This window comes from Aotus nancymaae, unplaced genomic scaffold, assembly GCF_030222135.1.
Source record: "Aotus nancymaae isolate 86718 unplaced genomic scaffold, 86718_ANA_hifiasm-v0.15.2.pri h1tg000036l, whole genome shotgun sequence".
Lineage (NCBI taxonomy): Eukaryota > Metazoa > Chordata > Mammalia > Primates > Aotidae > Aotus > Aotus nancymaae.
In genome coordinates, this window is record NW_026988450.1 from 39,649,284 (window position 1) to 39,663,643 (window position 14,360).

Genomic DNA, 14,360 nt, shown 5'->3' on the forward strand with positions numbered 1-14,360 from the left:
ATATTTCACTATTCATTTGGCAAATGTTTACTGAGCACCTTCTAGGTGCCCAGCACTATTTTAAGGGATACAAAATTCCTGACATCGTAACACAGGAAGATGAGTAAAATTCAGTTTAACAAGGATGTATATCAGATGGAAATAAATATTGTGGAAGGAAATAGGAAAGGTGAGTGAAGGGAGCACATTGCTTTTTACGTGGAGGGAATAGGATCAGCTTCACTGACACTGAAGCAGAAATGTGGATGGTGAACAGCAAAGCCCTGAAGAGGAAGCATGTTTGGTTCATGTAGGAACAGCAGCAAAGACTGTGTAGCCTAAGGAAAGGGAGCAAGGAGAGAAGGGGTAGAAAGTAAGAGATTAGACCAGAGAGGTTTGGTGTGGACTTTGATGGAGTAGATCACATGGGGCCGGTTGGGCTTTTCCTCTGAGATGAGAAAACTATAGAGCTCCAAAGGCTTTTGAAGAGTGACCTTTTTTGACATAGGTTTTAAAAGGATTATGGTGACTACTATGTGAAAATTGGATTATAGGTAACAAAGGAGTGGAGGTGGAAAGAGGGATCAGATTCTGGACATACTGTGAAGCTAGATCTAACATGATTTGCTCATCAGTTGATGTAGAATATGAAAGACAGAAATCAAGGAGGATTTCAATCTTTGAATAGGTTTCTGATTATTTATTCCTGATAATATTTTTTGAATTGGAAGCCTAGATCAAAGAGGATGCACATTTAAAAGTCTTTCAGGTATATATTTTCAAATTGTCCTCTGAAACCTGAAAAAAACATTTTTACCTATTTTTTTTGAGACAGTGTCTGAGACTATTTCTCAGCAGCATAGGAAAATAACATGGTATTATCATTGTTTTTAGTATTGACTTTTTTTATTTATTTATTTTTTATTTTTTATTTTTGAGACGGAGTCTTGCTCTGTCTCCAGGCTGGAGTGCAGTGGCGCGATCTTGGCTCAGTGCAACCTCCGCCTCCTGGGTTCAAGCGATTCTTCCACCTCAGCCTCCTGAGTAGCTGGGACCACAGGCGCGTGCCACCATGCCCGGCTAATATTTTTGTATTTTTAGTAGAGACGGGGTTTCACTGTGTTGGCCAGGATGGTCTCGACCTTTGACCTCGTGATCCGCCCACCTCGGCCTCCCAAAGCGCTGGGATTGCAGGCGTGAGCCACCGCGCCCGGCCATATTGACTGTTTAATAGGGAAATATGTTTTTGTGTCTTAGTTTTAATCCTTAATGATTCTGAATATTTAATATTTTTATTGGTCAATGGTATTGGCCGTTTTTTTTCCACTAGGGAGTTCATCCTTTTATCATTTAATATTTTTAATTATAATTCTTTTTAAAATTTTACTTATTTATTAAATCCATTCTCTTTTCCTCCTGGAAACTCAGATAAACTACATTTCTCAGCCATTCTTGCACTTAGAGGTAGTCATATGTCCAAATTTTGGCTAGTTGAAGGTCAGTAGAAGTGATACAGACTAGTTGTAGACCATGTAGGCTATGAAAACCTCCTTTGTATGATCCTCCATACTCTTTTCTACTGAAAGCTAAGTGGAAAGAAAAGAACCCTAAAGGAGCCCATGGGAGTCACATGTTGAAAATGGCACAAGAAGGGAGGATCTTGGCAAACTAAATCACTACTTGTAGGAGAGTTACCCACCAAAAACGCTGGTTTTGAAGTGTTGTAAGAAATATACTTTATTGTGTTAAGCCACTGAGATATCAGGGTTTATCAATTACAGCAGCAGGTGCGTTTCCTAACTATTAAAGAAATATATTGAAACAATTATAAGAATTTCCTTATCTTCATAAATTAAATATATGGACCTTTTGCTGTATGGAGAAATTTAAAATGTTCTTCTTTGACTGGACACTGATCTACCTTTCCTGGTACTGAGAGACTGAACCACTCCTCTAACTTCCTTCTTTGAGCTAACAATTCCAAGAACAGAACGTAATGGAGTCAAACAGGTCAAATCACTCTCGCTCTCACTCTCATGATCTCGCTCACACAAAATGATTGCAATACTTGCCTGAGCCAAGCCAACAAACTGACAACACTGTGAATTTGTCATAAAAAGCCTCTGTTTCCTATTTTCCAGAAAATACTCTGGATATTCTCCCTGTTGCAACAGCCTGCATAAAGTGCCCAATACCTGCAGTCTCAGACAATTTTGAAAGTTGTAAACTGAATAAATAAGGCAAATAGTTTTTCCTATAGTTTCTCTTTCAGTTTTTTCGGTGTTTAAAACATTCTTACTATCTACATGCTGTCTCTGTATATATTTCTTTATATTCTCTGTGATTTACAGCCCATGAAATCTCAAACTGTCTTCTTTTGCTGATAGAATTCCTGTCCTCATTCTCTCTTGCTTCATGTTAAGCCCAGAATACACGATACTCTTAAATTAAATGGCATCTAGATGTGTGCCTTTTTACTCATTGTTCTTTCACTTTTAGTGAAAGAGTGGGTGGGGTGTTGTGTCCCACTTGGTTCCTCTCACACTTAGTGAACATTCATGCCGAAGGCTGCTCTCCCTTTTTGTTCATCTGACACTTGATATGCCTCACGTCACTCAGTCTGTCTGAGGGATACTGTCTTGTTTGCCTGGACAGCTTGTCACTAGCCTCACTTGTCACATATTTTCACTGATCTTACCAATCACCCTAGCCACATTAGTCAACACTGACTAGTCAGACTAGCTAAAGTGATCCCACTCAGTTGTCTCTAACACTGACCTGCATAATGGGAGGGAATTTTAATTTACCAATTTTATATATATATATCATACCATTAGGAAGATGTAGTAGTTCTCTATTGCTACTATAACAAATTACTCACAAACTTAGTGGTGTAAAACAATGCAAATTTGTCTTATAGTTCTGAAGGTCAGAAGTCCAAAATGGTTAACCTTGGTCACTGGGTTAAAATCAAGCTATCAGCAATGCTGCATTCCTTTGTGGGAGATCTAGTAGGGAATCCATTTTCTTACTTTTTCTGGCTTCAAGAGACCACCAGCATTCCTTACCTCCTGGCCGACTCATTCCTCCATCTTCAAAGCCAACAATGAAGCATCTTCAAATATCTGACTTTGACTCTCCTGTTTTCTCATTTCACTTATAAGGCCCCTTGTGATTATTTATACAGAAAAATCCAAGAAAACTTTTCATCTCAATATCTTTAACTTAATCACATCTGCAAACTCCCTTTTGATACATACTATGATTTGAATGTGTCCCCCAAAGTTCATATGCTGAAACTTAATCACCGATGTGATGGTATTTCAGAGGTGATTCAGTCATGAGGGCAAAGTCCACATGAGGATAAGGGCCCTTATAAAAGGGTTAGAGGGAGTGGGTTTATCCCTTTTTTGCTCTTCTGTTCCATCTGCCACATGAGGGCACAGCATCCGTTCCCTTCAGAGGACACTACAACAGGATGCCATCTTGCAAGAAGAGAATGGCCCTCACTGGTCACCGATTTGGTTGGCACCTTGATCTTGGAGTTTACAGCATCCAAAACTGTGAGAAGTAAATTTGTTTGTAAATAACGCAGTCACAGGTATTTTGTTATAGCAGCACAAATGAACTAAGACACTATGAAAGGTAGCATATTCACAGGTTCCAGGATTTAGTATGTGGACAACTTTGGTAGACCTTTATTCTACTTACCACAGAAGGATTTCTCCATAACACAAAGGCAAGCCCCTTCCATGGTTTTTCTATGACTCTTAAATTTAGTCTAGCCATGAACCATTCTGTGCATACATTTTCTCAGATAAAAATCTCAACTCTTCTTAATTTTTTTCTTAATTAACATGAGTTGGTTAATATAAAGCTTTAAAAAATCCAGAAGAAAGTAAAATATAGGGCAGGCATGAGGGCTCATGCCTGTAATTCCAGCACTTTGGGAGGCTAAGGTGGGAGGACCACTTGAAGCCAGAGGTTAAGACCAGCCCACACAATATAGAAGACCCTTCTTTACAAAAAACTTAAAATTAAGCCTAGTGAAATGGCTCATGCCAGCAATCTCGGCACTTTGGGAGGCCGGGGTGGGCAGATCACTTGAGGTCAGGAGTTTGAGACCAGCCTGGCAAACATGGTGACACCCTGTCGCTGCTAAAAAAATAGAAAAATTAGCCAGGTGTGGTGGCAGGCACCTGTAATCCCAGCTCCTTGGGAAGCTGAGTGAACCCAGGAGGCAGAAGTTGCAGTGAATCAAGATTGTGCCACTGCACTCTAGTCTGGGTGACAGAGCGAGACTCTCTCTCAAAAAAAAAAAAAAAAAAAAAAAAGCTGGGTGTAGTGGCACACACCTGTGGTCCCAGCCTCTTGGGAGGCTGAGGTGGGAGACTCACTTGAGCCCAGGAGTTTGAGTTTATATTGAGCTGTGATCATGCCACTGTACTGCTGGCTGGTGACAGAGCAAGAGCAAGAGCCTGTATCAAAATAATAATAATGATGATGAAAGTAAAATATATAAAAACAAAAATGAGAACTTTATTTCACAAAAAATGTCCCCTAGATAGAAATACAGATAACTTCAACTCAGTAATGATGAGCAATAACTTTTAGTTGGGCTGAGACAAGAAAGTTGAACTTATATGTGGCTTACTTTTTGTTCCTTATAATTGAAAATATCTCTTAAAGAGAATACTACAAATTTCCATTTAAAACATTGAAATACAGTATCTAAAGCTCTAAACAAATATTTCTACCATTTTGTTTTCTCCTATTTCTAATTAACCAGATAATCTGAAACATAAATCAATACAGAATCAGTCAGAAAAATAATATAAAATTTTTTAATATTGGAAATTCTTTTATTATAATAATATTAGGGAGTTTCAGATTCAACCACTAGTTGTTGTTTGTTTTTTCTAGCAGCTATTGTGCTGTTTTGATTGTTACCAATAAATACTGTGGAAGAACAGAGCTCAGGCCCTTTGCACCCTCCTTTATGCACTGGCCCCCTGGTCCCACTATATGCATTCTTAATCTGTCTTTTTCTCATTCCTTTGTTGCCACCGAACTTGGGTTACCCACAGGTGCTATGTGGGGGCTGGTTCCCTACAGTTTAGTCTCAAGATTAGAAGTCATGCTTTATTCATCTTCATATTCCCACACCTAAGATAGTGCTTTGAGCAATCAATAAGTGATTTTTATGACTGAATCAAAGAGTTAGAGTCTTTTGAAAAGCTCTAAAAATATGTCAATTAGTTTACTGTTGCACTTTTCAAAACAAATGTAATAATGTTGCTTGTGTATTCTTTTTATTACCATAAATTGAATAATTCTGCATATATTTTCCTGCATCTTGTTTTTACCTGATAATCTACTTTGGAGATCTTTCCGTATCAACATATAAATATTAATTACATTCTTTTTAGATTTGTACTTATTCCACTGTATGAATACACCTATTATGTCTTAAGGCTTGATTGTTCAGTCCTATCATGAGCACCAGGGAAAGGATGAGAGCTAGTATGAAAGCTGGACTCAGAGAAGAGCTGACCTTCCATAGAGAAATACGAACCTATTGGATGACAAAAGTAAAATTTAAGGAATATAGGGGATGAGGGGAAAAGATTAATAAGAAAGTGAGGGAGAAGAATATAATAAGATAATCATACCAGGGAAACAAAGACATGACTAGAAAGGCAGAGGAAGGGAGAACCAGAAATAAAATATCATATGTATGCGCATACAATTTATAAGGTAAAGGATGCTTTGTATATAAATTCTTACTTCAGAGTAAACCTTTGCAATGAATAAGTAGGACAGATAATACTATTGAGCCATAAGATATCCCACCCTATATTTTCTTATCTCATTAAACATCTCCACAGGTTTATATCTAATTATATCACAATTGAGACTGTTTTGCTAAAGGTATCCTAGGAAATAATAATTGGTTTGAAAGGGAAAGGTGGGGTATCAAAACTAAGCAAGAATAAACAATGTATTTAAGTATAGGGCAGGCTGTAACAGGGGTTGGTTAGCACTGTCCAAATGGTCAGGAAAAACTGTAGTGTGTTCTGGATCAAATCCATACCCAAGGGCACCTAATCTAGCTGTGGAGCTACAGTGGCACGGTTATCTAGGAAGAACTGAAATTCAGATCAGAAGAGCACTGATCTAGCTGATGAGGAATTAGAAGCCAATAATTAGAGGCCCAGTTCTAACCCCTGTGGAGAAAGAGTTAGTATGGGCTCTGCAGATTGTTGGGTATTAGTGAAATAGGTTTAAATTCAAGGAAGAGCAGCAGTGTTACCAGCAGAAATCAGAGCTGGGGGTGGGTGTGGCAGACACCCAGACATATGTAAACTGGGAAAATATGGAGGAAAGCTTGGCTTAGAGGACACAGGTTGATAAGCTCAGAATTCCTAAGCAGAGGTTAGATGATACCCTGACCATAGCCCTGGTGGGTACATTTTTTTGTCTTGTTTTTAAAAAATTCTATTTCTGTCTTAATTATTTTTTACACGCATTTATAGTTTTGCCCCGGGCAGATGGGAGAGATGCAAAGCTGAGCCATTTGGGGAAGCCAAGGATAGTCGTATCTCATTTACATCTCAATTGAAAAAGTTTCTGACAATACATTGAGTTATCTTTGATAATAACACTAGCTAACACATTCTAATGAAGGCTTACTACATTTTGTGAATCATCCCAATTTATCCTCAAAGCAATCCTTGAAACAGACACTACTACTATATACATTTTACTGAGATAGACACTGAAGCACTCATTATATTACTAGCCATAAGTATTGGAATTGGAATCCTAACCCAAAATATCTGGTCCCAAATCCTTTCTTCTAAAATATTACTCCCTCTCATTTAGAGATTGCTTATGTTGAAAAGTATGAAACCATACAAAGATGGTGATAGCTATGACAATCCTTTAATCTAATTATTTTTAGTCATTGTCTGCAACAATCTATCTTGTTCAATTCTATTAGCATGCTGCGCTCTGGAATCTGAAAATTAGGCTGTTCACTTTTATTATTTTCTCAGTTCTACACTATTTCTCCTTCTCCTCACCCTCCCACCAAGGATATTTGTAGCTGGTCATTTATCTTAGCTGCCTCCCATCTCTTTGTTCTATTCTCTCAAAGACTTTCACCTGTTATTTGAATCATTTATTCCAGTCTCTCCATATGGGCCATTAACATAGTAAGATTCTTATCTTCACTGCAGACACAACTTTAAAAAATAACTCATAATTGGAGTAGATCTAACACAATTAATATTTTTTCTTCTCTAGGGTTAATTATAGATATGTTGTATATTGGTAGTAAAGAATTTTACTTTTGGTTTTAAAATTTGAAAAGGAAGTAGTCACTGTTCTAATAATTTCCTGCACTACTATACTAGTTGTCAAGGGTAAACTTTAAAATTTTAGTTATTGCTGCCTTAAAATAACCTTTTAACTTGATAGTAATGTTTTACATTTTCCTTTATTAAGCTCCCTGATCAAATAATTGTAAATTTTCTGATGCAGTTTTTCTGGGCAAAACTACCTTTTAAAAATTTTTTAGGAATATAGAATTTCTGTCAGAAACTGGTTTTGGGAAACTACTTTGATCAGCCCACTAATGGTGGGTGAGGCTTTCTGGGACTGATACTAGAAGGTGGGGAAACAGAAGTCAGAAAACTATTCTTCATGAGTAAAGGAAAAACATATTTTTTTCCGTCAGACAAAGAGATAAGACTGAGAAAGAAAGAAACAAGAGTTGAAGAAACAGCAATCAAAAAAAAAAAAAAAAAAAACGAGCTAGAAAGGCCAGTAATTTTGTGTGAACCAGCAGTAACAAGACAGAAAATAGAATAGAAAAACATCCCTTTCATTATCTACAAAGCAAAAAGTATACAAAAATTAACATAAAACAATATACTAGCTAAGACTCTTCCTAACAAAATATTCGAACTGTAAAAGAGCATTTTTAAAAGCCAGAACAACTGCATAGATGAGGAAATACGTTTAAGGATGGCAAGAAGGTTGGAAGAACTTGGGGTTCTGATGAGGGTATGGCCATAAAGAGACAGTACAAGGGAGTTTCTTTAAGGTGATGAAACAGTTCTGTGCCCTGATTTTGGGGTGGTTACACAAATCTATACATGCAGTAAAATTTATAGAGCACACAAAAAGAATGCTTGTAAAACTGGTGAAATCCAAATAGTCTATAGCTAATGATATTGTATTGGGGCAATTTCATGTGTGTGTGTGTGTATGTTTTAATTTTCAATTCAGGGGGTACATGTCCAGGTTTGTTAGATGCATATACTGTGTAATGCTGAGGTTTGGGCTTCTAATGAACCCATCACTCAAATAGTGAACATAGTACTTAATAGGCAGTTTTTTTTTTTAATCACTTGCCCACTTCTTCCCCCTTTTTGGAGTCCCCCAGGTCAATTGTTTCCATCTTTATGTCCAAGTGTATCTATTATTTAGATCACATTTGTAAGTGAGAACATGGGTATTTGATTTTCTGTTTCTGTGTTAATTCACTAAGGAAAATGGCCTTCAGCTGCATCCATGTTGTTGCATAGGACATAATTTTATTCATTTTTATGGCAGCATAGCTGGTTGAAGGTTATAAAGAAACTCTGTATATTTTTTTGACGAATTTTAAGTGAACCTAAAATAAATCAAAATATAAAGTTTTCTAAAAATGCCTCATGCTAAATGACTCATGCATCAATGAAGAAATCAAAAGAGAAATTGGAAAGTACTTTGAATTGAAAGAAAATGAAAACATATCAAATTTGTGGAATGCTCTAAAGAAATCCACAAAGAAAAAATTATCCCATGAAACTGTCTATATTAGAAAGAAAAATTTCAAGTCAACAGCCTCAGTTTCCACTTTAAAAAACAAGAAATAAAAGAGCAAATAAAACCTTAAGTTAGCAAAGGAAAGGAAATAATAAATCTAAGAGAACTGATGTATTCAGAGGGAGCATGGCTTTGACACCTTAACTTCAAACTTTAACCTTCAGAATTAGAAAATAATTTCTATTGTTTTAAGCCACCCAGATTTTGATACTTTGTTACTGCAGGCTGAGGAAACTAATACAGCTGGTAAGGATCAAGCTGCTGCTGTTTCTGTTGTATTATTTATAATAAGTGGATTTATTAGCAGTGGTCACATTTGGGGACTGGAGTTAAATTCACATATGTATTTTATTTAAAAATAATGTTATTTTAAGAATAAATATTTAAGTAAATTATATCTGGTACAATCGTTTCATGTAGTATTTTAAGGATAACTTAAATAATAAAAAATTAAAGTAACTTCTATATAAGGATAAAACAGTGTGTCTGAAGAATAAGTAAATAAAAACAGTACTAACCAGTCAAATGAGTATAACTAAAACTTTAACACTGTTAAAAATGATATAATCTTTTCACTGTTTATTTTCTATTTGGTAATTTATAACTTGTGCTGAAAAAGCAAATTAAATATTGTAATTTGTAGCTTGTGTTTAGAAAATACATTTTTCTTTAAAAAAACTAAGAAAGTAAAGGTGGAAATCTTTGATGTGTTTTTGTTTTCCATTTCCCAGTGCTTTCCATTCTTAATTCTGCTTACAATATTACTCAAAACAGGCACCACTAATTACCTAATTTCACTATAATCAAAATGCTAGAAAGAAATAAAATACCTTAATGACATGTCTTAACGCTTCCAAACCTTGATAGTGTAAACCAAAACGCATCTGAGACAGGTCTCAATCAATTTAGAATTTTATTTTGTCGCGGTTAAGGATGTGCCTGGAGAAAGAAACACAAATCCACAGGAACAATCTATGGTTCACACATTTTTAGAAAGATGATTTTGAGGGCTTCAGTACTTAAAGGGGGAAAGCAGGGTAGAGGGAAAAGAGAATGTGTATGGTCTCATTACTGACTCCACATGTTGCAAGAGAAAAGGAGCAGGTTGGGGGATAGTCAATTATGTATTCTTCTCACTGTCAATAAATTGGCACATTACATAATGTGAACATAGAGTATATAACTATGGAGATACCTGATCTTTTATCTGTAGCTATTAGCTTAGGAACAAAAGCAAGGCAGTTTCTTGCATGATTCAATGTTCACCTTAATTTTTTCCTGTTGGCATAGTGAATTGTGGTCCTGAGATTTTATTTTATTTTTCTACAATAGGAGAATCATGATGCCAATTTTTAAAAAAATTTTCTCTTAATAAATGTGTGCTTTAAGTTAAAATCTGTTTTTTTTTTTAACACAATGAATCAAGGGTGTTACATCAATTTCTATATAAACAATAACAGTCTTACCAAGAAAATTATATTAGCCAGCATCTTGTCCTTACCACTGTAACTGGTTGGGGCAAAAAGTAAGTAATTTTACCACAACAAATGATGGCGTTGATTTTCAACAGCAATTCCTTATGTATTTCTTATTTGCTCTTGCTCCTCCTTGTGTAGTAAATTCTGCGTTATGATTCATTCTACCTCATCACTTATAGATTTCCAAATTCTCAGGTTCCTCCATAATCATATTTCCTTTTTCCCTTTTGCTCTATGTTTATTTTCTAGTAGATACTAACTGCTTTAGCAGCCACAAAACAATGAAGTGTCTGTAATTGCAATCCCTGGTGCACTAGCAGGGAACTTTTTAAACTGGAATGGACTGTAGGGAAAACCCTACATATGGAAAGGTGACACTAAATTTATTTTCTAAAGAAAGCAAATGAACAAACAAATCCAACTAATAGCATTTTCATTTGGCCCAAAGTACACCCAACACAGAATAGGTTATCAGGGTTGTTTATTTTTTAAAATTTATTGTCCATCATCAAACTTTTAAAAGTGATCAGTTAATATTCCTGCCTCTGTCCTAGAAAAGATGGAATGACAGGTGGGACAAGAAACCTACCACCCCAGTATATAATTTTTCTTATCCTTTGTGAAGTTCTTCATTTAAATAAATTCCTGAAATTTTATGAGATTAAAATACATCAGTAACAATCAATTTTTTTTAATAGAAAGATTCTAGAAAAGCTTAAGGTATAGTATTAGCTATGGTCATTCATTCTGTCTTGAAGAATTTTAATAAATGACTTTTTTCAACCCCAGACTGGGATATTCAGAACCGTCTTTCCCTTCTTTCCTCTCTTCCTTCCTTCTTTTTCTCTTGTTCATTCTTTAATTCTTCCCCCTTTTTTGAGTGATTGGAGTAGAAAGATAGGCATATACAATTGTGAGGTCTGGAATCTACTTCATATAAGGACAAGGAGAAACTGGGTAAAAAGAGAGTAATATACATGCTTTATTTGCCTGCAATTTGTGGGAAAGAGCATCAGAAGGCAGCACAGGGACTTGGAAGGGGAAGTGAGAGGACACTGAAGATAAATCCCACCTCTTCTGTGTTTTTTTTCTAGGGTGGATACTGATGTACTGTCAAGCAACTATCATCTTTAGCAGACTCTGAGATGATTATCTGCTTTTATTTGTCACTGATTTTACTTTCCACGGTTATCAAGATGAGGAACCTACCTATATCTGCTTCAAATCATGCATCACACTCAATCTTTTGGTGGCAAAGTTAGCATGGAGGTGGCACATAGCATCTGTGGTACAGGTAGGAGATTGCTAATCCTTGTTCAAGATGATGTCAATAAGCAAATAGCCAAGAATATGCTTTTCTCTTGGAAGTGTCTACTTTATGTACTCGGAAAGGTTGATTCTTCACAATTCATTAAGATCTCTGCCTACATGTTACATTCTCAGGTGGATCATCCGTGAACAGATTCCCACCCCCATCGCATATACCTCATTATTCTGTTACAGTACTCTATTGCTTTCCTACTTAGTACTTAATATATTGTGTGCTTGTCTACTTTTTTGTTTACTTACATATTGACTAATACATTTATTTACTTGTCTGTTACAAGTAAATAATGTCTTTATAAGAGGAATATACCTTTTTAGCTCTCCAACATTTGGCCAGTGTTTATCACAGTACCTGGATCATAGCAGTTCCTCACTAAGTATCAGTGGAAAGAAGGAGTAATTTAAAATCTAAATTTAAAAAATCTAAACATGAGGCTGTAATTCTTATTGTAACTCTCAGAGATCCTAATTACTTGGTTGACATTTTGATGAAGCAGAAAGAGACGCAACATGTATTTTTGCCTCCAGATTAAGTAAATATCGTGTAAGAAAGAAAACAATTATTGCATTTATTACACTCAGTGTGCATATTTGATATCTCTTAATATTAAAATAGTTCCTATCTCTTATATTTATAATACTCCTCATGTTTATCTATTGCATATCTCTTATATTTGTAAAATGCAATATCTATTACATTTATTACACTTAGTATGCATATTTGATATCTTTTAATATAAAATAGTTCCTGCCATCTCTTATATTTGTAATACTCCTCATGTTTATCTATTGTGTCTCTCTTATATTTGTAAGATAGATAAACGTGAGGAGTATTAGTTCTCATGTTTTATAAGAGATAAAAGATAGAGGATAGAGTTTCTGCTATCTCTTATATTTGTAAAACTCCTCATGTTTATCTACACTTGAAATACCATAAAGTGCTTATGGTATTTCAAGAAATATGTAGCACAAGAGATTCAGTGAGATGCAAGACAAACCTGCCTCCTTCCTAAAACTGAAAAGATATTAGTAAACAGTGGCTTGGAGTTTATTCATAATGGAATCTTAAGTTGTATTTTTTGATACACATTTTTTTGCATTCTTAGGTAGAATATTATTCACTTCCATAGAGAATTATGCTTTCTCCTATTTTTCTTGAAACCTATGTCTTTTTGGCTTGTGTTTTCTTACCTTTGGTAGAAAGACAGATATAAAAACAGTTCACCTTTAACTTCACTATAAAAAATAACAACTGTGCAAATGCAGCCACTGACATTTGGCCTCAGTGATGAGGAGACAACAGAGAACAGCAGGACGTGGGAACCTGCAGAAAACATGCCCCAAATAAAGGGCCCTCTACCTCTGCTACTCTGTAATTCCAATGTTTGTCAGAGTTCATGTTTTCAAGAGAAGCTTAAAGTCTAAATTTCTTTTAACATAAAATTATCTAATTTTTAAAATGTTTGGAGGCTAAGACAAAACCAATAAAACATATGTGGCAACACTGTAGTGACAGGTCAACCAATATTAGACCAGATTTAGCCCTCAAGATGGCTGGTTTCCTCCATTCTATGGGGTACTTTTCATTTTCAGCAGAGAGAAACTGACCACTAACACTTGGGAATATTTAAGGGGAACAAGGACTGTCATAATGACTGTCTTGCCAGTTTCTTTCATAGACCATAACAGGTACTTAAAAAATATTAGTTGAGTGGACTTACTGAATGCATAAGTCATTCACATATCATTTTTGTGGTTCAAGAATTAGAACAATTTATTGTATGTGAAGAGAGAAAATTGAACAATAAAAAGCATTTACATATTTTGTAACCATAACAGTTAACAACTTCAGGCACTTTCTCTGTGCTAGGTACCATGCAAACACTTTATAAGGATCACTCTACCAATTCCTTATAATGATTCTATGTAGTAAGACTATAGCTGTCCTTTAACTTGTCCAGAGCTGGTAAGCTGCAGAGTTAACAAGAAAAAGAAATATAAGGCTGGGCGTGGAGGCTCATGCCTGTAATCCTAGCACTTTGGGAGGCCAAGGCGGGTGGATTACATGAAGTTGGGAGTTCAAGACCAGCCTGGCCAACATGGTGAAACCCTGTCTCTACTAAAAATACCAAAAATTAACCGGGTGCAGTGGCGTGTGCCTGTAATTCCAACTACTAGGGAGGCTGAGGCAGGAGAATCATTTGAACCTGGGAGGTGGAGGTTGTGGTGAGCTGAGATCACGTCACTATACTTCAGCCTGAGCTACAGAGAGAGACTTGTCTCAAAAAAAAAAAAAATATATATATATATATATATATATATAATAATTCTGACACCAAGGCCCATCTCTTGTTATTATTTTATGTAAATTTTTATTGAGGAATAACAAGCCCACAATAAAGACCTAAGAAACAGGTAGTGTTTTGTTTTGAAAGATGACAGTGGTTTTCAAGTAGGTAACATAAAAGGACAGAAAATGGAAAATGAGAAATTTTGAAAATCCTGGGACCTATGGAGAAATTGTAGGTTAAGAAAGAAACACAAGGACCCAGAATAAGAAGGAGGATGTGCCCTAAGGAAAACTAATTAAAAGCTGAATTCTCAGAATCAGGAAAACTGCTGTGTAGGGTAGTTATTTTCAATCCTGGCTGCATATTAGCATCATTTGGGGAAGCTTTTTAAAAAAACATCTATATGCTT

The 14,360-nt window shown here is 35.7% G+C and overlaps 1 protein-coding gene across 2 annotated transcripts in view; it reads right to left on the bottom strand.

The window, feature by feature from the left end:
- PIP4P2 (phosphatidylinositol-4,5-bisphosphate 4-phosphatase 2) overlaps positions 1–14,360 on the bottom strand; it is a 93,049-nt gene that overhangs the window by 71,463 nt on the left and 7,226 nt on the right. The window contains exons 2-3 of one of the 2 annotated variants that reach the window (XM_012465101.2): positions 9,687–9,795; positions 3,048–3,540 (exon numbers count right to left, since the gene is read on the bottom strand). In XM_012465101.2, coding sequence (XP_012320524.1) covers positions 3,048–3,063 — 16 coding nt within the window. In that variant the 5' untranslated portion in view covers positions 3,064–3,540; positions 9,687–9,795. The remainder of the gene's footprint in view (positions 1–3,047; positions 3,541–9,686; positions 9,796–14,360) is intronic. The other variant, XM_012465100.2, reaches the window with a different exon arrangement.